Here is a 23323-nt window from a genome sequence, read left to right as displayed (position 1 = left end):
AGATGTATCCGTTCTCACCTGATTGTTTATGTGTGTGTGAGAAAACGTGTCTGTGTGCACTGGCAGCATGTGACTTCTTACTGTGTGTGTGTCTGTGGGGATACTGTTGTTTTAGCAGAGTATTTTCTGCAGGGATGTAGGCTGAGGGTGGTCTCTCCCCAGCAGATCTCCGAGGGACACACATCCCCTGGGGCAGCAATGCGGCTGGCCTGCCGGGGTCTACTGTGTGCCATGTGAAGGCCAACTGGGCAGCAATGTGACACAACAAACCATCAAAGAGCAGATGTGGATGTGGATGATGATAACTAAGCACAGAAAAATACCCTGCAGATGAGGAGAGGAGCAAGGGATGGGTGGCAAAGAAAGAAGTGCTACTGTGCCTTGCAAAAATGATACAAGAAAGTCCCCTATCCAGTGTAAAAATTAGATTACTTTAATGGAGCAATGACCACCAGTCTGTAATTCAGAGATTAGACTGATTCATTATAAGAGTTAATATTCTATTTTAATCGAAGTATTTGTTTTCTTCCTGCCAGATCACACTAAAGCCAGAGCGGGGTCATACACACAACTGCATTTTAATTGTAATGCAGTTTTAAAGTTCAAATCATATTAAGTAATTAAAAGCATAAGTAATCAATAAATGGTCAATTTAGAGCAGCCAGTCATATCAAATGTGTATTTTACCTAAACCATAAAGGAGTGATGTCCTGCAGCGTAATGTTTTTTATTAAGAATGTTATTATGCTCAATCATGTGCATCAATTCTGTTATGTAAAAACACTGTTTTGGCAGTGTTGGAGGTGGAACTGTGTTAGAGCTGTCAAATCCACAAGTGTCTGCTGGCATTATACCTAAAGCGGACATTGCCATTGGCTGCACAAAGTCACATTAAGAAAAATCCCATGCAGCCTTGTTTACAAATTTGAAAACTGGAATGTGAGATGTAATCTACACCTCGATTAGGCTGATAGAAATCCTCGTGATTTAATTAGATGATTTTCAATTTGAGCGTCATTATTTCTATATAGCCTACACTTTCTCATCCTGAACTTTTAACAGGAGTGGGACGTGCTGCATGTTAATGATCAAGATTAGCTGCTCACCGATTTGACAGCTCCGATGCCGTTAAGCCTGTCGCATGCTACCCAGTCAAAACAGTTTGTGCATATATTATGACAACATTCTGTGATGTTTTTGTTTGTTTTGGTGATCGGCAGTTTTTTTTTTAAGCTGTTCGGTAGTCCCTCCTCTGTGATTGGTCAACAGTACTACTAGTAGGAGTGAGAGCTGTGGAAGTGATTCTTCAATTAAGTGTTTGTTGTCATTCAGTGAGAGATGGCTGGTTTTCATGCAGATTTTTTTTACTTGAGAAATACTGCACCAAATATCTTAGTTAGATGTAAAATTGCGCGACCAAGATCTCAGCAAAAACTTCAATTAATTCATTCTTGATTTAAATAATGGTTCAATTAATTCATTCTTGATTTATCTTAGATTAATTCAGACTATTTTGAGGAAATGTATACTGGGTATGTTGTTGCTATGGTGTCTCAAGAGGGACAAACAGTAATATTGCAGTTTTTTAAGCAATGGTCTTTTAAGGGAGTATGCGAGGCACAGACGTTCGCTTTGCTTATCCAAGTTCTGCTAGAAGCAAACCGAACCTAGTAGTGGCTTCCGTTACACCTCAGACACTGCAAAAACATCAGCTATGAGGGTGTCGGCTGTCTTCGGTTAACACTATCTGATTGAATCTTGGCCAAGGTAAGGTAAGCTATGAGGCAAAACACTTTGCTGAAGTCACAATGTACTCAACATTTCTCTGAAAGTACACAACTCCACATAGTGAAATGTACAGTTGTTTCCCCAGGGCATACAAACTGAATGACACGGACAAGTGACAGCACACCTTGAACAAAGGGTAGACGGACATGTGTGTTATGATTATTACTCTGTGTAGAGATTTGTCAAATGCACTTCCAGTAGGTTGAAAAGTATTGAAAAGATGTTCTTCATCCTCAGTAACCTCTCTAAGTGTAAACCACTAAGCAGCTTTCCCTATTGACTTTTTGTTCAAAGGCCAAGTCAATACAATCAATGGATTCAAGCAGGTCATTTGTAGAAAAGCTTATTTGAAGTAGATTTTTTTGTTTTATTAATGGCAAAATGTAATGGTCGTATGTCAACACATGCTTTGTGCTTTGCTTCAAATCTCAAGAAATCTGCTTGGACTCAATGTCACCAAGATGTGGTCATTGTGACTAAATGTCTCCAAAGCACAACATTTTTTAAATGTATCTATATGCTACATCTCCAGGTAAACAAACTCTGATGACCTGAATAGTATAAGTCAATTGACTGTTCTTTACTCTTACTTCTACCTATATGTGCACTTAATAAATCAAGCATATCTGGCAACCACGCAAAGAGATTTCTTCACCTGCATTGCTCTTGATGTGTGTGTGGGCAGCAGCAGCTCAGTATTTTGGCGTTGTGAGAACTTAATGCAGTGTATGGGAGCTGGAGATGACCCTCAATAACTCACATCTCAGGCAGGGAGAGAGGTGATAGACAGGCAGAATCATGCAGAGGATGGAGAATTAGTGTGTGAAGTAGAAGCTAAGAATGCATGCATGCAGCTGCATAGAGCAAATACTGTACAGCCCTAATGTCACGTCTTGACCATAGAAAGCCTTTATTTTCTATGGTGGAGTAGGTCAGGGCGTGACTGGGGGGTGTTCTAGTTTATTATTTCTATGTGTAGTCTAGTTTTTATATTTCTATGTTGGCCTGGTATGGTTCCCAATCAGAGGCTGCTGTCTATCGTTGTCTCTGATTGGGGATCATATTTAGGTAGCCTTTTCCCACCTGTTGTTTGTGGGTTCTTGTTTTTGTATTGTTGCGTTTGAGCCCTACAAGGCTGTACGTTTGTTTGTTTCTCTTTATTGTTTTGTTGCTGGTTCACATTTAAATAAATAATGATGACCCCAAATCACGCTGCGCCTTGGTCTACCCATTTTCGACGAGCACAACTGGACCAAGCAGGGTACTCGGGAGGAGATGACATCCTGGTCTATAGAGGAGGTTGAGGAGAGAATAGCCTGGACTTGGGAGGAAGTATTGGAGAGGTATGAAAGCCGGCCATAGAAGCAGATGGAGGCAGCAAAGGAGGATCAACGACGGCTCCGGGGTTCGCAACCAAGACGCAAGCACGAGAGGCAGCCCCAAATATTTTTTTGGGGGAGGCACACGGGGTGATTGGCAGAGCCAGGTTCCAGACTCCAACTCCCCGCACTCGCTTTGAGGAGTGTGTGACTGTTCAGGCACCATGTTACACGGTGATACACACTGTGTCTCCAGTGCACATTCACAGCCCGGTGCGCTCGGTGCCAGCTCTCCGCACTTGTCGTGTGAAAATGATCATCGAGCCAGGACAGGTTGTGACGGCTCAGCGCTCCTGGTCAGGATATCCTGCGCCAGTTCCACGCACTGTGTCGCCAGTGCGCCTTCACAGCCCAGTGCGTCCTGTGCCAGCGCCCCGCACTTGCCGGGCTAAAGTGAGCATCCAGCCAGGACGGATTGTGCCAGCTCTACGCTCTAGACCTCCAGTGAGCCTCCACAGTCCAGTACGTCCTGTGCCTCCTCCTCGCACTCGCCCTGAGGTGCATGTCATCAGCCCGGTGCCACCTGTACCGGTCCCACGCATCAGGCCTCCAGTGCGCCTCCACAGTCCAGTACGTCCTGTGCCTCCTCCTCGCACTCGCCCTGAGGTGCGTGTCATCAGCCCGGTGCCACCTGTACCGGTCCCACGCATCAGGCCTCCAGTGCGCCTCCACAGTCCAGTATGTCCTGTGCCTCCTTCCCGCACTCACCCGGAGGTGCGTGTCATTAGCCCGGTGCCACCTGTACTGGTCCCACGCATCAGGCCTCCAGTGCGCCTCCACAGTCCAGAGGTTCCGTCGACAGTTCCCCAGTCCGGAGCCTCCTGAGACGGTCCACAGTCTGGAACCTCCAGCTCCATGGCCGGAGCCTTCTCCTGCGCCGATGCCCAGTCTGAGCATGGTGTCCAGTCCAGCTCCAAGGCCAGAGTCTTCTTCTGCGTTGGTGCCTAGTCCAGGCACAGCGACCAGTCCGCTCCATGGTTGGAGCCTTCCCTTGCGCCGATGCCCAGTCTAAGCACGGCGTCCAGCTCCAAGGTCAGAGACTTCTTCTGCATTGGTGCCCAGTCCAGGCTCGGTGTCCATGGCTGGATGAGCGGGATGAGCGGGTTCTTCGTCCCGCACCTGAGCCGCATCCGATGCTGGAGGATCCGCGGGATGAGAGGGTTCTTTGTCCCGCACCAGAGCCGCCACCAACACAAGACCCCCCCACCCCAACCCTCCCTTTTGGTTTCAGGTTTTACGGCCAGAGTCCCTACCTTCTGGGGGGGTAATGTCACGTCCTGACCATAGAAAGCCTTTATGTTCTATGGTGGAGTAGGTCACGGCGTGACTGGGGGGTGTTCTAGTTTATTATTTCTATGTGTAGTCTAGTTTTTGTATTTCTATGTTGGCCTGGTATGGTTCCCAATCAGAGGCAGCTGTCTATCGTTGTCTCTGATTGGGGATCATATTTAAGTAGCCTTTTCCCACTTGTTGTTTGTGGGATCTTGTTGTTGTATTGTTGCTTTTGAGCCCTACAAGGCTGTATGTTCATTTGTTTCTCTTTATTGTTTTGTTGCTGGTTCACATTTAAATAAAATATAATGAACCCAAATCACGCTGCGCCTTGGTCTACCCATTTCGACGAGCGTTACACCTAAAACCCTTTCTTGTTCCTAATGTAAATTAACAAAACATAGTAGAGTTCTTTCCCCTTGTAGTGATAACATTCAAATGGAAAAACATACCGATCATGTCCTTGTCTCCGAATGTCTATTGCCACTTCTTCGCAAGGTGTTACCACGGAGACATACATTTGACACGTAGCCTTCGTCTCATGCCGCCCACCTGTCTTGATGAGAGTTCTCTTTGTCAATGAAATTAGATCTCGTTAGAGTATCGCTTACGGCCCACTTCTGCCTGATTGTTTCTCTGCTCTACCTCACAAAGCCCGATTTTGAGCTCCTCTGATTCCAAGAAATGTTTACTTGCCGCAGGATAAATCAAAGCAAACTGAATCAGAAACTGAAGAGTGTTACCCTGCCTTATGCTTTCCTGGGTTCTCATGGAATTGTTATTGCTATATATTGTACATTCATGCCCATTCTATTTATGAAGTGGTTTTGGTGTAACCCTTGGCAATCTCTCAGGTTTGGGGATGTTTGAGTTGCAATGCTGTGGTAAAGAATGAGCTCCCTGAAGTGCTTCCATTTGGAGAAGGAGGAGCAGGGTTCCAGGTAGGTCAGATGTCTCCATAATCTGGGATTATCTTTGAGGACGCTTGACTCAAAACTATATATAAGCACAGAACATCTTGACGACTACACTCCTCTAAAAATAACCAACCCTAAATAAGGTTTATTTTAGCGTTGGCCCAGGCCACTTTGATTCCCCTTGGGAGTATAACGAAATCTGAAGGATTAACATCAGCCACTGTACGTATATGATGTGCCTGAAATAGCCAGGGGTCGTGAGGTCAACAATGTCATGTCATCTTTCTGTGAAAAAGGATATTGTGAATGAATAAACACGATGAGATAAAAAGCTGTACTGTAATACCCCAGCAGGCCTGAAGGTCTAGGGTAGCATGCTGCAGAAACTGAAATGAAGCTGAAGCTCTTTTCAACGGAAAACTATTCATGTTATGTAACATTTCACAGAGTAATTACACGCGGACTCAGGCCGTTATCCCTAGCTCACCGTGCTGCAGGATTCTGTGTGCCATATCTTGCCCAAAACCACATCTGAACCCTCAGTGTGAATTCTTGTCAGGGGAGCATTGGGAGCGGGATGTTGCATTGAATTAGACTCTGCATGTATTTCACAGAACAGTACTGTCGGGCACTTACATAACAAAATAAATAGAAAATGGAGGGGACCAACACTTTATGAACAATTAATAAATGATATATTCCTTGAGTAACATGCACTTAAGCCACAGCAGTGACATTGAACATACATGGTGGCATATCTGCATTGCATGGAGCAGAGTAAAGGAGGGCCAGCTGTGAAATGTACAAGTCAACTCTGAGCTGTACTTTAAAAGCCAGTCAAATTGACTGCATTGATCAACACTTACACTTGTATTACTGGTTATCCATCACTTTTACTTGTAAAAAAAACACAGAGGATAGAGCTATGCTATGGTCCAGTTGAAACATGACAAAGAGAATGTTGAAATGTGACTTTTCTCACAGGCTCAACTTCAAGTTGAAGTGCACTGCATATTTAAAAGTACAAAATACACAGTGCACAACGAAGTTGGAATTAAAACAATGAAAACTTCCAGCTTGAGTAGCTTCCCACTACTGAGGAGAGGATTCTAAACCCTTCTGGGCTTGGTCTCCCATCTAGCTCCTCAGACAGGCCGAGTGAGATCTGTCATGCTTTCTTTTTCAGCCCCAGTAGTTTCACAGGAAGCCTACGCCCAGGTGGGGAGCCATGGGGAACATGGCACAGCTAGTGCAGCTAAGGCGGAGGTCTAACCATCATGGCCAGAGCTAGAACAGGGTTGGTAGATCTATGAGATCAAATACACACAACATCCTTTCGAGATGGCAAGTGCACGTCACTGATTTATAATATGTCTACATTAGGCCACTGAAATTTATTTAAATGTATAATAATTGCAAATAAAATCAATAATTTTGAACGGTAAATTACTTTTCATTGGCTGTGATGGACAATAAATCATGTCAAGTGGTTCTAATCAATAGCTGCACATGATGCTAAGTCCCAAAATAGTTGGCCAATATCAAGGGCTCTCAAGGAATGTTTTAAGACCCAATGTTATCCATATCATGTATCTTAAAGGTACTTAGTGGGCCCCACCCAGTAGTCCCTTCCACAGGCCCTTAGCTACTATACTGTGGCTTGTTTCAGTCCTATCCACAGGCCCTTAGCTACTGTACTGTGGCTCGTTTCAGTCCCTTCCACAGGCCTTTAGCTACTGTACTGTGACTCGTTTCAGTCCCTTCCACAGGCCTTTAGCTACTGTACTGTGACTCATTTCAGTCCCTTCCACAGGCCTTTAGCTACTGTACTGTGACTCGTTTCAGTTCCTTCCACAGGCCTTTAGCTACTGTACTGTGGCTCGTTTCAGTCCCTTCCACAAGCCTTTAGCTACTGTACTGTGACTCGTTTCAGTCCCTTCCACAGGCCTTTAGCTACTGTACTGTGACTCATTTCAGTCCCTTCCACAAGCCTTTAGCTACTGTACTGTGGCTCGTTTCAGTGAGTTGTTTGTTTTTCTGTCCAGCCCCTGAATTCTTATTCACATGACTTCCACGGCTAAGTGGGACAATCTTCTTGAAAAACCATTGTCTCCTCTCTGTTGGTACAATTCAAATTAAGCTATGGGTTTAATTTTACACATTTCAACCAGTTGAATCTTCAATTCTATATTTTGGTTGTGGGGGAGTGAGGGGGAAAGGTCCGGGGTAGTGTGTTTGGATATACTGATCATTTCAACCCTATTCACAAGAACCCCAAAAACGGCTGCAGGCAAAGTAAGGTTCTCACATACAGTATTTGTGATCTATGTACTCCCACTCTGGTAGGCTGTGTAGAATGGTGCAGTTTTAGTCAAAACTACTCTATCTGAGGAATAAATCCATCTCAACCACCACTACCACTACCACCCACAACAAGCCATGACTGAAATGGCCTGAATTGACTCTTTTTTTTAAAGCAATTTAGCCAATAAAACTATATATTTATGTTTTATCAAGTTGTTAGACTCCTCCGTTGAGGTGAACTGAGGTTGTTGCCCTACTTTCAGATGTAGGGATCCCAACATAGGCCAATCATTCACTTGATATGGACCCTATCCGGGACAAACATTTGACTTTTAATATACAGTACCAGTCAAAAGTTTGGACACATTTACTCATTCCAGGGTTTTTCTTTATTTTTACTGTTGTCTACATTATAGAATAATAGTGAAGGCATAAAAACTATGAAATAACACATATGGAATCATGTAATAACCCAAAAAGTCATAAACAAATCAAAATATATTTGAGATTTGAGATTCTTCAAAGTAGCCACCCTTTGCCTTGATGACAGCTTTGCACACTCTTGGCATTCTCTCAACCAGCTTCATTAGTCTAGGTCCAAGAGGCTTCTAAACAGCTTCTACCCCCAAGCCATAAGACTCTTGAACATCTAGTCAAATGGCTACCCAGACTATATGCAGTCCCCCCCCCCCCTCTTTACACAACTGCTACTCTCTGTTGTCTTCTATGCATAGTCACTTTAACTCTACCTACATGTACATGGTACCTCAACTAACTGGTGCCCCTGCCCAGACTCTGTATCGGTACCCCCTGTGTATATAGTCTCGCTATTGTTATTTCACTGTTTCTCTTGAATTACTTGTTACTTTTATCTCTTATTTTTTTAAACTGTGTGGTTGGTTAGGGGCTCGTAAGTAAGCATTTCACTGTAAGGTCTAGACTCATTGTATTCGGCGCATGTGACTGATGTGCTTGATGTTCTCTTTTGCTTTCCTGTGACATTGGGTGCTGTAGATGTCCTGGGCATTTTTCTGTACTAACATTCTAATTGATTGGTTTGAAGAAATACAATGAGTGTAGAGGGCTGTTGTAGACCATAGGTTCAATGTTTGTAGGGCATAATAGAGATAAAATAAATGTTTGTCTAATTCAATTACTCTGTGGCCAATAGTAGGTCTATAGGTCTAAGGTTAAGAAATGTACAGTTGGCACACCTGTTATAAGCCTACTATTTTTAGTAGTCTAGCGGTTAGCACGTTGGGCCAGTAACTGAAAGGTCACTGGTTTGAATATCTGAGCTGACAAGGTGAAAAATCTGTCTCTGTGCTCTTGAGCAAGGCACTTACCCTAATTTACTCCAGGGGTGCCACCCTAATTTACTCCAGGGGTGCCATACTACTATGGGTGACCCTGTAAAACAACACATTTCACTAGAACTATGTGGTGTGTGTGACAAATTATTAGAGTTGAATAGTTACCAGTTTGGTGGAAACAAGCTTTAAATTATCTATTGAATGTACAGGAGCGAGAGAGCCATGATGGGGGCTTGATCCATATCCTACTACAGAGCTGAGCACCTAATAACACAGGCCTCTGTGTATATGTCCAACGAAGCTCACTACACCACATTGCAGTAGGCCTAAATTACAATATTCCCCCTCTTTTAAAGAAGGGTTGTATGTCCTCACACTCAAAGCTTCACATGCTTACAAGGCCCTGAGAGAACACCACAATGAGCCCACTGCTGCCACCAGTGTTTAATTTATTTTACTTCACCTTTATTTAACCAGGTAGGCTAGTTGAGAACACATTCTCATTTACAACTGCGACCTGGCCAAGATAAAGCAAAGCAGTGCGACACAAACAACAACACAGAGTTACACATGGAATGACCAAACATACAGTAAATAACAGAATAGTGTAGCCTAACTGGGAGAGAGACAACTGTGTGTGTGTGGTGTGTGGGGGGGGGGGGGGGGCTCAATCTATGGATCTTGCACTACATACCAAGGCTAATGGATGTGGGTAGTACAACGATTTTGTACGCCATGTCGGAGTAATCTGTCAATTAACATGATTGACATATATATTTTCAAGGAGAAAAGGGCTGAGAAAAAAATGATAGGGAAAAAACGTGAAACAAAAAAGTTCCCAATTCAGCAGTGGTCAGTCCCTCCTTCTCATTCGCAGAGTCGGTATTCAAGTATTTGCCAAAGGTTTGACGTCATGTACATAGGTGTCCACAAATGGATTGTGAACCATCTTGAGCTTCACATCCAGTTAGTTCTCTGCCTTCTCGAACTAGTGTCGTTCGACGAACCACGTAATTGTTATTTTCTGCGCGGATATCAATTTCTCGGTCTGAACTACAGGTTGGGTCAAGCGTTGACGTTTGGTGTTTGTTTAACATATTTTCAAACGCGGGTCTTCTTTTGGAATAACAGCAATTGTACGCTATACTATCGTCCTCCAGACCAATGGAGAAAATGGCCAGACCTGTTCCTTTAAACTCATCTTTCCAAACTCCAACTAATGGCGTACTGAAATCCCTGTTGGAGAATCCAATGAAGCTGCCATTTCATCATGAAGGTAAACAAAACGCAGACATCAAATAATTTGTTACGTGGTAGTTTACATTCATTTTTGAGACGATTGTTTTGTCGTTCTCGCTTTCAAGCATGACCTGTCAGTGTTGCAGCGCGTGAGCAAGCAAGATACAATGCAGAAAAAAAACAACGTCTCGGATGGCTACAATATTTCAGTAGCCCGGTGTTTCTCACCTTTGTTTACTAAGAATAGGCGTTGATTCAAGTGTAAATTTAAAGGGACAATCACTGTTGCTACATCCATTGTTTGACTTCTAAATTCATTGATTCTTGAAGAGTAGAATTTATAAATGCCTCATGAGCTTAGTTCAACTGTCGAACCCCAAGTATAAGATTGTTTTACTCCAATGTTTGTAAACAAACACTATATAGCCCTAACATGGTTAAAACTATAATTTTGATATCATGGATGGTAATCAATTATTGTATCCTTAACTCAAACTCTTAATGTCTATGCATTTCGGTGGTTACATTTCTCTAGCCCCATCCCTCAGCTTTTTACCGAACCAGTGTCGGGGATTCGCTGTGTTATTGTTTATACTGCTGATTTCCGCATTAAGTGTAATGTATTAGTACTACTACATCTGGCCAGATCGGGAAGGAGTAGAGTATGATCCATAATGGTTGCAATTTGTCATTAAATGTCAAAAAATACATTCCTGTTATGACAGGTTCGGCCTGATAAGGATACAGTGTAGCAACTATCCCTTTAATTCATGTGACTTACGACAGAAAACGTCCCACTGTAAGTTTTGGCATACAGTACTTATTATTATTTGGAGTGCTATTTTTTTTTCGTACACCGTTTAAGCTATAAACGTCATTCAAACGTTTAAAAAGTGCAGAGTGGTCAGGACCAGTGTGCTTGAATACAACTTTTGGATGCACTTTATAAACTATAAAGCTTTTTGCCCTTCGTTTTGTCCTCCATCCACTAAAGGGATTTCAACATTCTAAAGGTCCCATTGTGACATCATTACATCCAACATTCTATGCACTGTGAACAATAACTTGTGACAACAATCAGCTACATAGACACTTTGCCAACAAGTTAGACAAAAAGTTAGGGCGTATGGCATCTTCCTCTACTTCTGCTATTGAAATCTGAAATTGTAACACAAATATATTGTTGCGATAAAATGGTACAGCTCTTTTAGTAACCGCATCAACTGCATTTTCTGAAAAAAATAATGTTTTTGCCAAACTCCCCAGCACTTTAGACAAAAACACTTCGAGGGTATGAGATCTTGGTCTACTTCTCTGCTATTCAAATGCGTGTTTCACGATACACCGAAACTTCAGTACTTTTTCTATACTAGAACCTGAAAAACGGTTGGGTACCAGCATTTTTGTTATATTTGATACTTCTGTCATGTCGTCTACGGATTGAGGTAGGACCAAGTCTGACTATCAGCGTAGCCGATGTCCCCTTCTAGCGCGAGAGCACCGTGCCTGCTCCACTTACTCATTGCTAGCCCAAGCCTGTCAGGAGGAACCACTGGGAGTCGGAGCTGCATCACCACTTATGCTGCACATAAGTTAACACACCTGAATAATGAAAAACAGCATGTGGAAATGTTGAAACTGTTAATAAATGTTTTCAAAAGTGTGTGCATGTGTGAATGACGTCATGGGTCTTAAAGAGAACGTGCATACTTTAAAATAAGTCCCAAATGGAAGGAAAACAAATTGGTTTTCATCTGTATTCCAATGAAATCAGCCGAGACAAGGTCAATAACTCAATGCATGGACACACTCCTATTGAATATGCATTCCCTTGTATTGTAAATAGGCCTAGGCTACATCACGATTTACCCAGTTTATCAATAGACTAGAGATTTACCATTCAAATAAACGATGATCATAATGTTATGAAGTTTGATTGGTAAAAAAAAAGTGACATTTATTTTATAATTAATTAATGCATACATTAAAACATTTTTACAAATGTAATGATAATGGACTCAAAAGATCCATCTGGAACAATTACCATTCTGTGACTTTGGCTAATACCCTTTTTTTCTTTTTCAATTGGTATCATTTTTGGTATCGTGATACTAAACCTGGTATCGAAGTCAAATCTCTGGTGTCGTGACAACACATTCAAATCTGTAATCAGAACAGAATGATCTTCTTCTGATCAAAAGTGACAGCTGTTTTAGTAATGGTTATCCACTGCATTCGTTGAGCTAACTTCCCACTGTTGAATCAACTGTCATATACGTTTCAGAAATATACCATTAATAGCACTGGGTGAGCACATTTCTACCATGAGACAATGAGTAAACATTTAGACTTTTGACACATCAGCTATTTGGACCACTTTCCCAACAACTTAGGCAAAAACTTAGAGGATATGGCATCTTGGTCTACTTCTCTGCTATTTAAATCAGAAATATCTTCTACCAATCAAACAACCGCTGTTTTATCAACTACATTATATCTAACATTTTAAAAGAACTGACATTTTGACAACTTTCCCAACAACGTAGACAAAAATCTTAACACGACTACAAAAATACATTTAAAGGGTAAAAACAAGTCCAACAGTAGTACATTGTGGGAAGTTTGTAATCTACTGTAAATACACTATAGTTAGTATTCCAAAGACTAGCCAGTCTAGAAACCATTTAGTATTTATTTGTCAACAACTTGATAGGGAATATATAGATAAAGATTTGAAAAACTCTTTAAAACTTCTGGAAATAGGTTGAAGAGAAATTAAAATATATTTCCTGAGACTGGAGGTTGTCTCCTAGATGTTTTTTTTGCTATTGGAGTTGATGGGGTGTTTACTGCAGTTTGGTTATTTATCTATTTGCATCAAGTATATAAACATTCAAATATGGCTCAAGTAGACATTTATTTATATATAAAATATAAAAAAACGTTGCCTTTTATTGGCTTAGCCGTTTTGACATTGTAAAGGCATTGTTTGGCTGTTTTGGTCTAACAGTGATATGACTCTCTCCAAATATTTTCAGGTTTTGGAAAAGAGAAGAATGGGAAAGAGAAAAAGTTGGATGAGGAAGGCGGTGCCAATACTCCACAGTCGGCCTTCCTAGGGCCAACCCTGTGGGACAAGACCTTGCCATATGATGGGGACAACTTTCAGCTAGAGTACATGGACCTGGAAGAGTTTCTGTCAGAGAATGGCATCCCCGCAAACTCAGCTCAGAATAACCAAAATCAGCCACAGCAGTCCCGGCAGCCCACTATCCAGCAGGTTTCCCCAGCACCCCCCATACCCTCTGTGGTTGACCTCACCAGCCACGCCACTACCTCCGTTCATACAGCCATGGTCTCCCAGAACTGTCTCCAGAGCCCCCCAGCCAGAGCAGGTAAAAGACCATATCACTCACAACACACAGCACAGGAACACTCTCAAACGAGGGCTAACATCTGCAAGGTCAACCAAACGCACACGCGCACACACACAACCCTCCTACAGCTCTCAAATTGTGGGCAAATCTCTATGGTCAAAGCCTTAGTTGTTGCGCTTTGTAATAATATGCCCCTGGCGCTGTTTATCCACCTGGTGTACTCAGCACGCATATCATGACCATGTTGTCTTCTCAACACTGAACGTTCTCATTTCGCTACACTCGCATTAACATCTGCTAACCATGTGTATGTGACAAATAAAATTTGATTTGATACTGTATACCCCATTCCACTCTGACCAAAAACACAGATAGAGGTTTCTCAGTATTTAGGCTACTTCAAGGGCTTTGAGTATGCTAGGACATTTCTTCTACAATTCTGGCCCTGGACTTTGGAGCTTGAGTGGCATTGTGCCAAGTACTAGAAAGTTAAACTGGAGGGACAGTAGTTGTACAACTTGGGTGGGTTATAGTTTTGATCCCTCAACTGTGTAGTTTTTGTCAACAAACATTCACAGTTTTACTACATACCTGATGAAATTCCAATATTGATTTAGATTTGGCTCATTTTGTTGCTTGGCACGCGATGCTCTATTTTGCTTTGTTTGCCTAAGGTGAATCCTGACGTATCTGTTGCTGCCTACTGAAGAGACAACCATAAACAAGTAAAACGTTCCTCCTTAATGAAACACACATTCCTGGTACCCAGTTATTTAGAGGTGTGAGGATAAACATACCTTTATTTACAGGCATCACCAAGGCAAACATCTTCCCTAAGGCTAGTTGTTATGGTTTCAGCCTCTTGAAAGTGGGGGAGTGAATAAAGATGGTCAGTGTAATTGGTGTGTTTGTTGGAGCAGGCAGATGTGATCTGGTTTGTGCTAGCCAATTCTTTGTTGCTAAAAAATTGACATCCTATCTGAATCTTCCAGTCGAGGGGAAAACAGTGATTCTATTGCCTGTAATTGTTTTAGTTTGAAACTAGTTAATTAATGATGAGGATGGTAGTTGTCTTTATGACCCTATTTTATTTAACACCTTATTTACATATACTTGATTATCACATCAGTTATAAGTATGTTATATGTTTAACGGGAATATGTGCCCATTGGTTTGTGTTATATAGTAACTTTGGTACGTATTTTGGTTGGTGTGTGTGATATCTTCTCATTACCATTGTTGGTAGAGCACAGTGTGTCAAAACCATCCTTATAATCACTTCCACACTGTATGGAAACCTGCCTTTTTATAATGTTCCAGTGTATAACAGAAGCTCATGTTTACAATGTCTCTGCTCGGTGGGACCTATATTATTTGTCCCATAGTTCTTGAGGTTTTATGGATATGAGTTGACATCATTATCAGTAAACATCCTCAGATTAAATAGAAGTTGAACTCTCACACAAAACACATTCTGCTGCATTTTTATTCCAATAGACCTATGTATGTCCAAAGGTTTTTCATCTTAGTCATTAATGATCTACCAAGTCCCGACGTAAACAGTGATGGTGATCTAGTGAAACTGGCCTGTGTAGTGGACTTGAATTCATATGAGTTACCACTTAAATGGTAGTGCTGGGAATTACCAGAGCTCCTCACAATACGATATTATCGCGATACTTAGGTGCCAATACGATATTTATTGCGATTCTATATGTATTCTGATTTGATACGGCGATTTCTGTGATTCGATGTTCATGACATATTGCTCAATATGTCTGCTGCAGGGGGACACGAGAGACCCATGATAAAAATTAGTTTTGATCCGTCATGGAAATAAATGTGCTGAAAACATGTTGGCTCGCCATTTAATAGACAATTGAGGCCAAAGCTATAGAAGGAGAAATACCAACGTTTTGGCACAGGTACAGCCAACTAGCGCCAGCTAACAACAACTACCTAGCAGAAAATATACCAAAGGTTTGTTGTTGAGAATTGATACTTGGAGTCATAAAATGTATATATTGTCATAAATAATATTAATATTACGATACTCTACTGTATCAATTCCCCCTCACTATTACTCTGATCCACCCAGCATGCTTTTACTGTGATTTGCAATCACATTTGAAGGAATTGCAAATGCCCTAAATTCCCATCCATTCCAAAAATAACCTCACAATTGCCATGGACAAAAAACAAAACATTCACAACTTCTTCTGTTTGACATATTTTAAGATGATTTAGCTTGTCCCTTGAAAGTAGTCACAGACAGAAGTGTAATAGTTTGTTTCTAATGATGCCATTATTACTCATGCCAAACACAGCCATACGTATGTATGTCCTTCGTCAATGTATGTACAGTGACCACAATGTTCCTCTCAGTATTTATCTCCCCACTGTCATGGCATGAGCATCTCCCCCTCCTCCCTCCTTTTAATTGTCCCTCACCAGACAGATCAATAAGGGGCCCACAGTGTATTATTGGCAGGGGCCAAAAGGGAAGTGGAACGTAGATGAGGTCAAAGGTCAGGTCTAAACTTGTGTGCCATGGAAGTGGCTGTCTGATAAGCTGTGTAGTACCTATGGAAATCCTCTGCCTATAGTAAACAGATAAAGGGGAGGCGTGGTTAGTTCTGTTGACTCCATGTTGTTTAGCATCACATTCAGATACAGTAAACACTTAACATAATAATATGAATCCCCGACTAGCTCACACTTCATTTTGAAGATTGTTTGCGAAGGGCACAGACTCAATGTTGTCATTCCTTAGGGGTCAAGCTTAACATGTTCATGAAAATCAAACCAGTTTTAAGAGGGTTTGAGTTTCTCTCCTGACTGTCCAGCAGTCAGAGGAAGAACATGCAGGTGAGAGTCAGGTCAGAGCCATCTTAGCCCTCCATCCCATCTGCACTGGTTCTACTACCCACCCATACAATGCAAATCTGAGCATTTACCTACAGGAGAAGGAACAAGACACAGAGCTCTTACCTTCTATGTTTGGTGGACGTTTGACACATGTTGTCAGATGGGTGTGTGTTGTCTCTTCCTATTGGAGGTTCATAGAGGAGAGGTCACAGCCAAATATTATAGGGCACAATCAGCCAGGCTTTTCACCAGGCCACTCTTAGCCAGTAAAGCATGTCACTGTATTTTTACTCCAGTAATCTGGTCAGAATTAATGGTTAAAGTGATAAGATGTCTGGGCCACAGTGCTTGTTATTTATACAGGTGATATACTTTTGACAGATTGTTTTGGACAGCGTCTGATTTAGCCCTTGTAAGTAGCTTGGCACTAAGCTGACAGTGTTAAGTCAGTGGCTTGTCTTTGTTGGGGACTAAACATGCAGCCAACGTGTTCTTGACAATTCACTAAAATGAGGCATTGATTTTGGACCCCTGCTGAAGTATCACTTTGGATGGCCAGCCATTTTAGCTTAATGTGTCGGTGACTACTGATGCAGTGATTCACTGGCAACGCTAGAGTGTAGTTGTCACGCTTGCGTGTGTACATTTTTAGTAATTTAGCAGACGCTCATATCCAGAGCGACTTATAGTAGTGAGTGCATACATATTCATCCATATTTGTTTTCTCTAAATTCATACATATTTGTTTTCTCTTCTGAAAGGGTTGGAGTAGCTGTCTTACTTCCTTCTGCATAACGTACAAGCAAGTCAGACCTGAATGTTGGCCTCGGCTTAAATCTCAACCAGGACTAGCTGGAGCTGGAAAAGCTGCTGTGACCAAAGGTCAGAAGGCTTAAGGCCGTAGCCAGCTTAAAGCACAGAGAAGCTGGGTCATGACGTAGGAAGTGACCTAAAATGTCAGCCTTTGAATTCTGTTTGAGTGAAGTGTTTTCACCGTCAGCAGGAAGAATTTGTATTTCTTTCATTCCTCATTACATTTTCAAACCAACTACAAAAGACTACAGTCCTTCGATTGTGAATCGTTGTAATTGTCAAGCTGTTTAAGTGGATGAATCTCAAGTAAATACACTGACATTGGGCTCTATTAGCTTACTGTCATAAGATGCTCATCGCCAGCCACCAATCAAATTACAGATGATTTGATGAAGCCATCCAATTAAGTTCTTCAGTTCTGCTTGCTAATCCAATGAATGATGAAGGGTAGAATGTGAAACCGTGTCAACTGCTGACCTGCTGCTCTGTGCAATAGAAATCTATTAGGTGTTACGTAACATCCACAGAGAGATTGCAGAGGCACATGTTGAGGCTGGCTGAGGAGGAGGTTGCCTTCAGTCAATTTACAGACAAAATGTTGTCTGCCTGAGCTCAGCTGACTAGAGGCACTGATAACAGGGCCCCAGAAAAGCTTAAATAACATATCTTCTGTGTTTGTGAGAGTGTCTGTGTGTCGGTAAATCTGTGTGTTTGTGTTCTCTGTGCTCCACCTGTTGGTTAAAAGGTGCAACCACAGTTGTTTTGCTTCCCTGTGGGCAAGGCCAGTTGTAGAATTATTTAGCTGAAATAATCATTGACTTGATGAGCATGTATAGAATAAGATGGACATAAGAATATAGTCCGTCTTCACTTGCAAGGCTGGTATTGATTCTAGAGCAGGGGTTGTCAAACATACGGTCGTCAATGAGGTCCCGGGGGCCGCATACAGTCGTCGACGAGGTCCCGGGGGCCGCATACGGTCGTCGACGCAATAAATAGTCTAGTAGTTTTCTGAATTTCCAATGCTCCCTGACTGTCTAGCTTTCATTTTGGTGATTATTAGCGAGCTGGACACAGTCAAGAAACTATATGAATGTAGGTCCATTATCATTTCTACACATTTTCAATTTGGTTTTAGACATTTTGGGATGGAGGGCTTGACCCATGTATGCATGTATGCAGTACCAGTCAAGTTTGGACACACCTACTCCTTCCAGGGTTTGTCTTTTTATTTTGTACTATTTTCTGCATTGTAGAACAATAGTGAAAACATAAACTATGAAATAACAAATGGAATCATGTAGTAACCAAAAAAAACGTGTTAAACAAATCTAAATATATTTGAGATTCTTTGAAGTAGAAGAATTCACTCTGTAGTCCAACTCATCCCAAACCATCTCAATTTGGGTTGAGTTCAGGTGATTTGTGGAGGCCAGTTCATCTGACACAGCACTCCATCACTCTCCTTCTTGGTCAAATAGCCCTTACACAGCAAGGAGGTGTCATTGTCCTGTTGAAAAACAAACGAGAGATTTTTAAACTCAAACCACCCGTAGTGCGCATTGAACCGGGCTGTATGGTTAACACCCCTATTCTAGAGGATCAGCTTTGTAAAGCACAACCATGTTAAAGAAGAGAATGGCAGAATACTATGATATAAATAGGCACACATGTGTTAGTGTCCCCTAAGTGCCCTCCTAGGGACTTTTTAAAGGGGGCTTTCTAGAGAACTCAAAAGTACCCCTGGTATGGGGTAGTAGTATGGGGTACTAATGACTGCCACATTTGTCATATCTTTTTATATTACATTTAATGGCAGATTCTAGAACCTTCATTTTAAGGAAACTAGTTGAGGTCTAATAAGGCCTAATTTCTAACCATTATTTTCTCAAGGACCATTGCACCTCAAAGCCTGCTCTTTGAGAGTACAGTCTCTTCTAAACAGTGCCCAGATGTAATTCAGCAGACCCTCTAACCTGTTTTCCTTTGCCTTTTCTCCTGCAGTGCTGCCCTCAGCTGCCAGGAACACCCCCAGCCCCATCGATCCAGAGTCTATTCAAGTTCCAGTTGGCTACGAGCCCGACCCTGCAGACCTGGCTCTGTCCAGTGTACCCGGACAGGAGATGTTTGACCCCCGAAAACGCAAGTTCGCCCCAGAGGAGCTCAAACCACAGCCCATGATCAAAAAGGCACGCAAGATCTTCATCCCCGAAGATCTCAAGGTAACCTACCTGGAACCTACTTATGCGGAAGGTTGAAGGGTTCGCCACTTGTTTGGCCAAAAACGTTAAGCACCATGTTTTCTTTATGTTACGTAAGCAGCAAGTGGACTTATTCCACCTAAATAACCAGAAGTATTTTAAACCACAGTATAAGGAGGAGCGTTGGCGCAAACCCAAACCGGCAGCTTTTTCAGTATTGACAGGGAGGAGGCGAACTTGACCAGGATTTAGATTGACAGGTTTAGCTGTGGTCATTCACCCTTTACCCGAGTCATACGATGTTGTTGGAAGAGGTCTATCACATGTACTATTTTGTTTGAGGTAAGATGGCTTCCTGCAGGGTGCAAAGGAGGTTGAATGTGTCAGGCAGTTTTAAACAACATTATGGAAATGTAATAAGGCAAAATGAGATGCGTGATGACATAAATAATAGGTCACATTTGGAATACTGTTTATTACTCAGATGAATCACTTATATTTTTACAATACCACTTTCCAGGATGACAAGTACTGGGCCAGACGCAGAAAGAACAACGTAGCAGCCAAAAGATCACGAGATGCCAGGCGACTGAAGGAGAACCAAATTGCCATCCGGGCTGGCTTCCTAGAGAAGGAGAACGGTGCACTTCGCTCAGAGGTGGCCGACTTGAGGAAGGAACTGGGTCGCACCAAAAACATTGTGGCCAAATACGAGGCTCGGCATGGGCCCCTGTGAACCTCCCCAACGTCCACGCCACACCCTTCCCTCTCACCCCCTCACCCAAGAGTTTGAAGGACAATGTTCCTCCCTTTTGATGGCACTGGCCCCCACACACACCAGCCCCTCACCCCTGTACATGATAATCCTATAGGATTCTATCATTTTGAATTCTGTCACTGGCATCCGTTTGTTTGTTCCTTTTGTTTTCTCACTCCTCCTTCATGTACAAACATGTATGTATGTATGTATGTATGTATGTATGTATGTATGTATGTACAGTATGCACACACACTTTCCTTTTCAAGTACTACAAGGCACTTTGAGTGTTAATGAGCCAACAGCCTACTCTCCGGATCCCTAGCCTGTCCCCTCCTTCCACTGTTCATTTTGTAAATGATGCCATGGTGTTTGTTTTCCCCCTTTCTCACCTGTTTTATACGTGTGATCAGGACTGAGAGCTGTTGTAATGTATCTCCCTCCCCATCCTTATGTTCTTCCAGTGCTGTTTTTAGAGGGATTCTCCTCCTACCTAAGACCCTATTCCTGTCTGTTATGTCCTGTACCTTCCTGTAGCATCCCTTCTCTCGGTTTGTACCGTACATTCTTATTGCAATTTGTTTTGTTATTGTACTTCTGTGAATATTATACATTTTCGTGTCCATTTTTGTTCTATTGCGGCACTGTAACATCAGTTCATCACATCAGGACTATAAGCTACTCTTGTGATTTTAATATTTCCTTTGTTAGCACTTAACCTCTCTCTCAAACCTCAGTATAACTGTACAGTTGAAAAGAAAAACCAGCGATTCTTTTCTATCACACATTGAGCAATAATCTTTTCCAAAGCTATATTAATTCATGCTACCAAGTTTTTCCTCCCACACCGATTCCCCAATCAGAGCACCTCTTGGTCTCCAGTTGCACGGTCATTTTGTGTTGGGAGTTGCGCTAGCTAGCATGGTGATGGTGGACAGATTTCCCACCCTGTGCTCAGTGGTCCCTCTGCTGCAGCCTGTTCCACAACTCTGCTTACCCTCTCTGCACCGATCTTCTAACACGTGTCACAATCTGCCCTGGTGCAATGTTCCTCAGTCTAATCTGCCTGATATGTTTGTATCTTTTCTGTTAAGGACAGATTCATTTTTTTGGAATATTGAATTGTTATTATTATGGCTTCTATTTGTGTCGTTGATATTGTTATTCTTATTATTATCATCTCATTGTTTTTATTTGAATATTTCAGCATGATTTCTCAGAACACAAACCTCAAGCTAATCGCAAAGAGGTTGAATTATTTCCTTTTTATTTAGCATGATTAACAAGAGTGGTTCTTTTAATAATCAATAGAGATATCTGTATTTTTGTAGATATGTGTTTGCCTTCTTCTGTAAGATGGCTGTATGAATGTAAAAGATGTTGGGGGAAAAAAGTTGAATGGTGTTGTCCAGTACTGTGGTTATCCCAAACAATTAGTTTACTACAAACCAAAAGATTCAGTACAGAGATGATACATTGGTTATAAGAGATGTTTATATAAAGCTATTCTATATGGGTTTTTTTGTACAGTATTTTTCCTATACATTACTGGCTATGTATTTTAAAGGCACAGAATCCAGAATATTATTATTATTATTATTATTATTATTATATTAAAGAATACAAATACATTACTCAAAGAACCAATATAGTAGTGTTTTGATATCTTAACCATAATAATGTGGTAGTTTTACAGATTCCTCCAAATCCAGCAGCAGTAAGGGATACTGTTGGGCATTATTCAAAGACACTCCTGTATCCGGGTTATATACTATAGATTTAGCTGTCAGTAACCTTTAGTTCCTTGTGTCATGGAATCGTAGTGCTTGAAGCTCGAGTCTCCCCAACGTTCACATGAAATAAAGTTGTGAGTATGGAGGACGGAATGTATGAAATGATCTTTAATCGGTTTCTGTAGAGACCCACTATTGCAAAGGAGATGCCAACACTTGCTTGCTATTGATTGTCCCCGATGTCACCACTAGGTGTCTCAATTAGACTCCTGTTATGGGTTCCTTCACTCAGAGATGGCCAAAATATGTCACCGATAGTAAAACTGAAAAGGTTTACCTTTAGTCATATTCTGATATAAACTAATATGACTAATATTTGGCGCCATCTATGCTCACTAGTTAGAACGATGTTACAATGAAGGGGAGGGCAATTTCAGGTTACTGTAGCTGCTGTTTGTCTGCTTGTTCGACCTTTGCAGTTCTAGTAAGCCCACTGCCTGAGTGATATTACTCTCAATGACACTGCATAGCTTACTGAAATCTCTCTAATTGTGCTATAATACTTTCACAGTTGACCAAATACAGTGTCGTGTTCCTTACCTGTTGCAGATCATGGTCCAGCCAAGGTGAGGATAGATATGTTTTGGCTGTAGAGAAATGGCTGGAGGTGGTTTTCCTTATTCACATGTCTATAGCCCATCCGTACAGATATGGGTTTTGTTAGCTGTGTGTGTCCATGTACTTTAACATGCCATTCTGTACCATGGACATACCATATGAAAGAATAGGATAAAGCCATTACCAGTCCACACATTGCCCACATACCTCCCTGTAGAGTGACTTCACTACCTCACCCATGAATGGAAAAAAGTAACCATAATTCTGAGTCTATTCCAGTGCCTTGAATACACTGACTGTTCCTCAGTCTCTCAGCGATGTAATGTCATTATCACCACTTGAATAGGTTCAGATCTAATGCAGCAAATATTCTATATATTTACAATTTTCTTTTTACTTATTTAAAAAACTAATTACCATTGTATTAATGGCAACACCAATGGACTGTTTCAGAGGGTACATAGATACACAATGAAAGGAGCATTCTGTCTTGTCTGTCATGGAATGAATGCATAACATATGATATTCAGTCCTTGGCCTCCTGATCTGTAATTCATAGTGTCTAATAAAGTATTTTCTGTTTCTTTTGATGAGTGTCACACTTGTTATTTCTGCTAGTGTCAATCATTTTCAAACTGTTTACTGTATACACTGAGTCTATATAGTACTTAAGCAATAAGGCCTGAGGAGGTATTGTGTCGTGCTTAAGAACAGCCCTTAGCTGTAGTATATTGGCCACATACC

At 41.7% G+C, this 23323-nt stretch overlaps 1 protein-coding gene across 1 annotated transcript; it reads left to right on the top strand.

Moving 5' to 3' along the window:
- The first annotated feature begins 9862 nt into the window (after nt 1-9862).
- Nucleotides 9863-23169, top strand: LOC135554380 (hepatic leukemia factor-like). The gene is made up of 4 exons (XM_064986664.1): nt 9863-10249; nt 13251-13607; nt 19275-19492; nt 19992-23169. The coding sequence occupies exons 1-4, from the start codon at nt 10138-10140 to the stop codon at nt 20205-20207; spliced, it is 903 nt and encodes a 300-aa protein (XP_064842736.1). The 5' UTR covers nt 9863-10137; the 3' UTR covers nt 20208-23169.
- Nucleotides 23170-23323: the final 154 nt, after the last annotated feature.

Source organism: Oncorhynchus masou, chromosome 14 (assembly GCF_036934945.1).
Source record: "Oncorhynchus masou masou isolate Uvic2021 chromosome 14, UVic_Omas_1.1, whole genome shotgun sequence".
In the NCBI taxonomy this organism is placed as follows: domain Eukaryota; kingdom Metazoa; phylum Chordata; class Actinopteri; order Salmoniformes; family Salmonidae; genus Oncorhynchus; species Oncorhynchus masou.
The sequence above is the reverse complement of the archived record's forward strand: the minus strand, read 5'-3'. Positions and strand labels throughout refer to the sequence as shown.

Bases quoted from the DNA above. Each gene is read 5' to 3' on its own strand.
- LOC135554380 (XM_064986664.1), top strand. From the start codon at position 10,138: ATGGAGAAAATGGCCAGACCTGTTCCTTTAAACTCATCTTTCCAAACT. The intron at 10,250-13,250 runs GTAAACAAAACG...AAATATTTTCAG, and splicing joins GCTGCCATTTCATCATGAAG to GTTTTGGAAAAGAGAAGAAT. The intron at 19,493-19,991 runs GTAACCTACCTG...ACCACTTTCCAG, and splicing joins TCATCCCCGAAGATCTCAAG to GATGACAAGTACTGGGCCAG.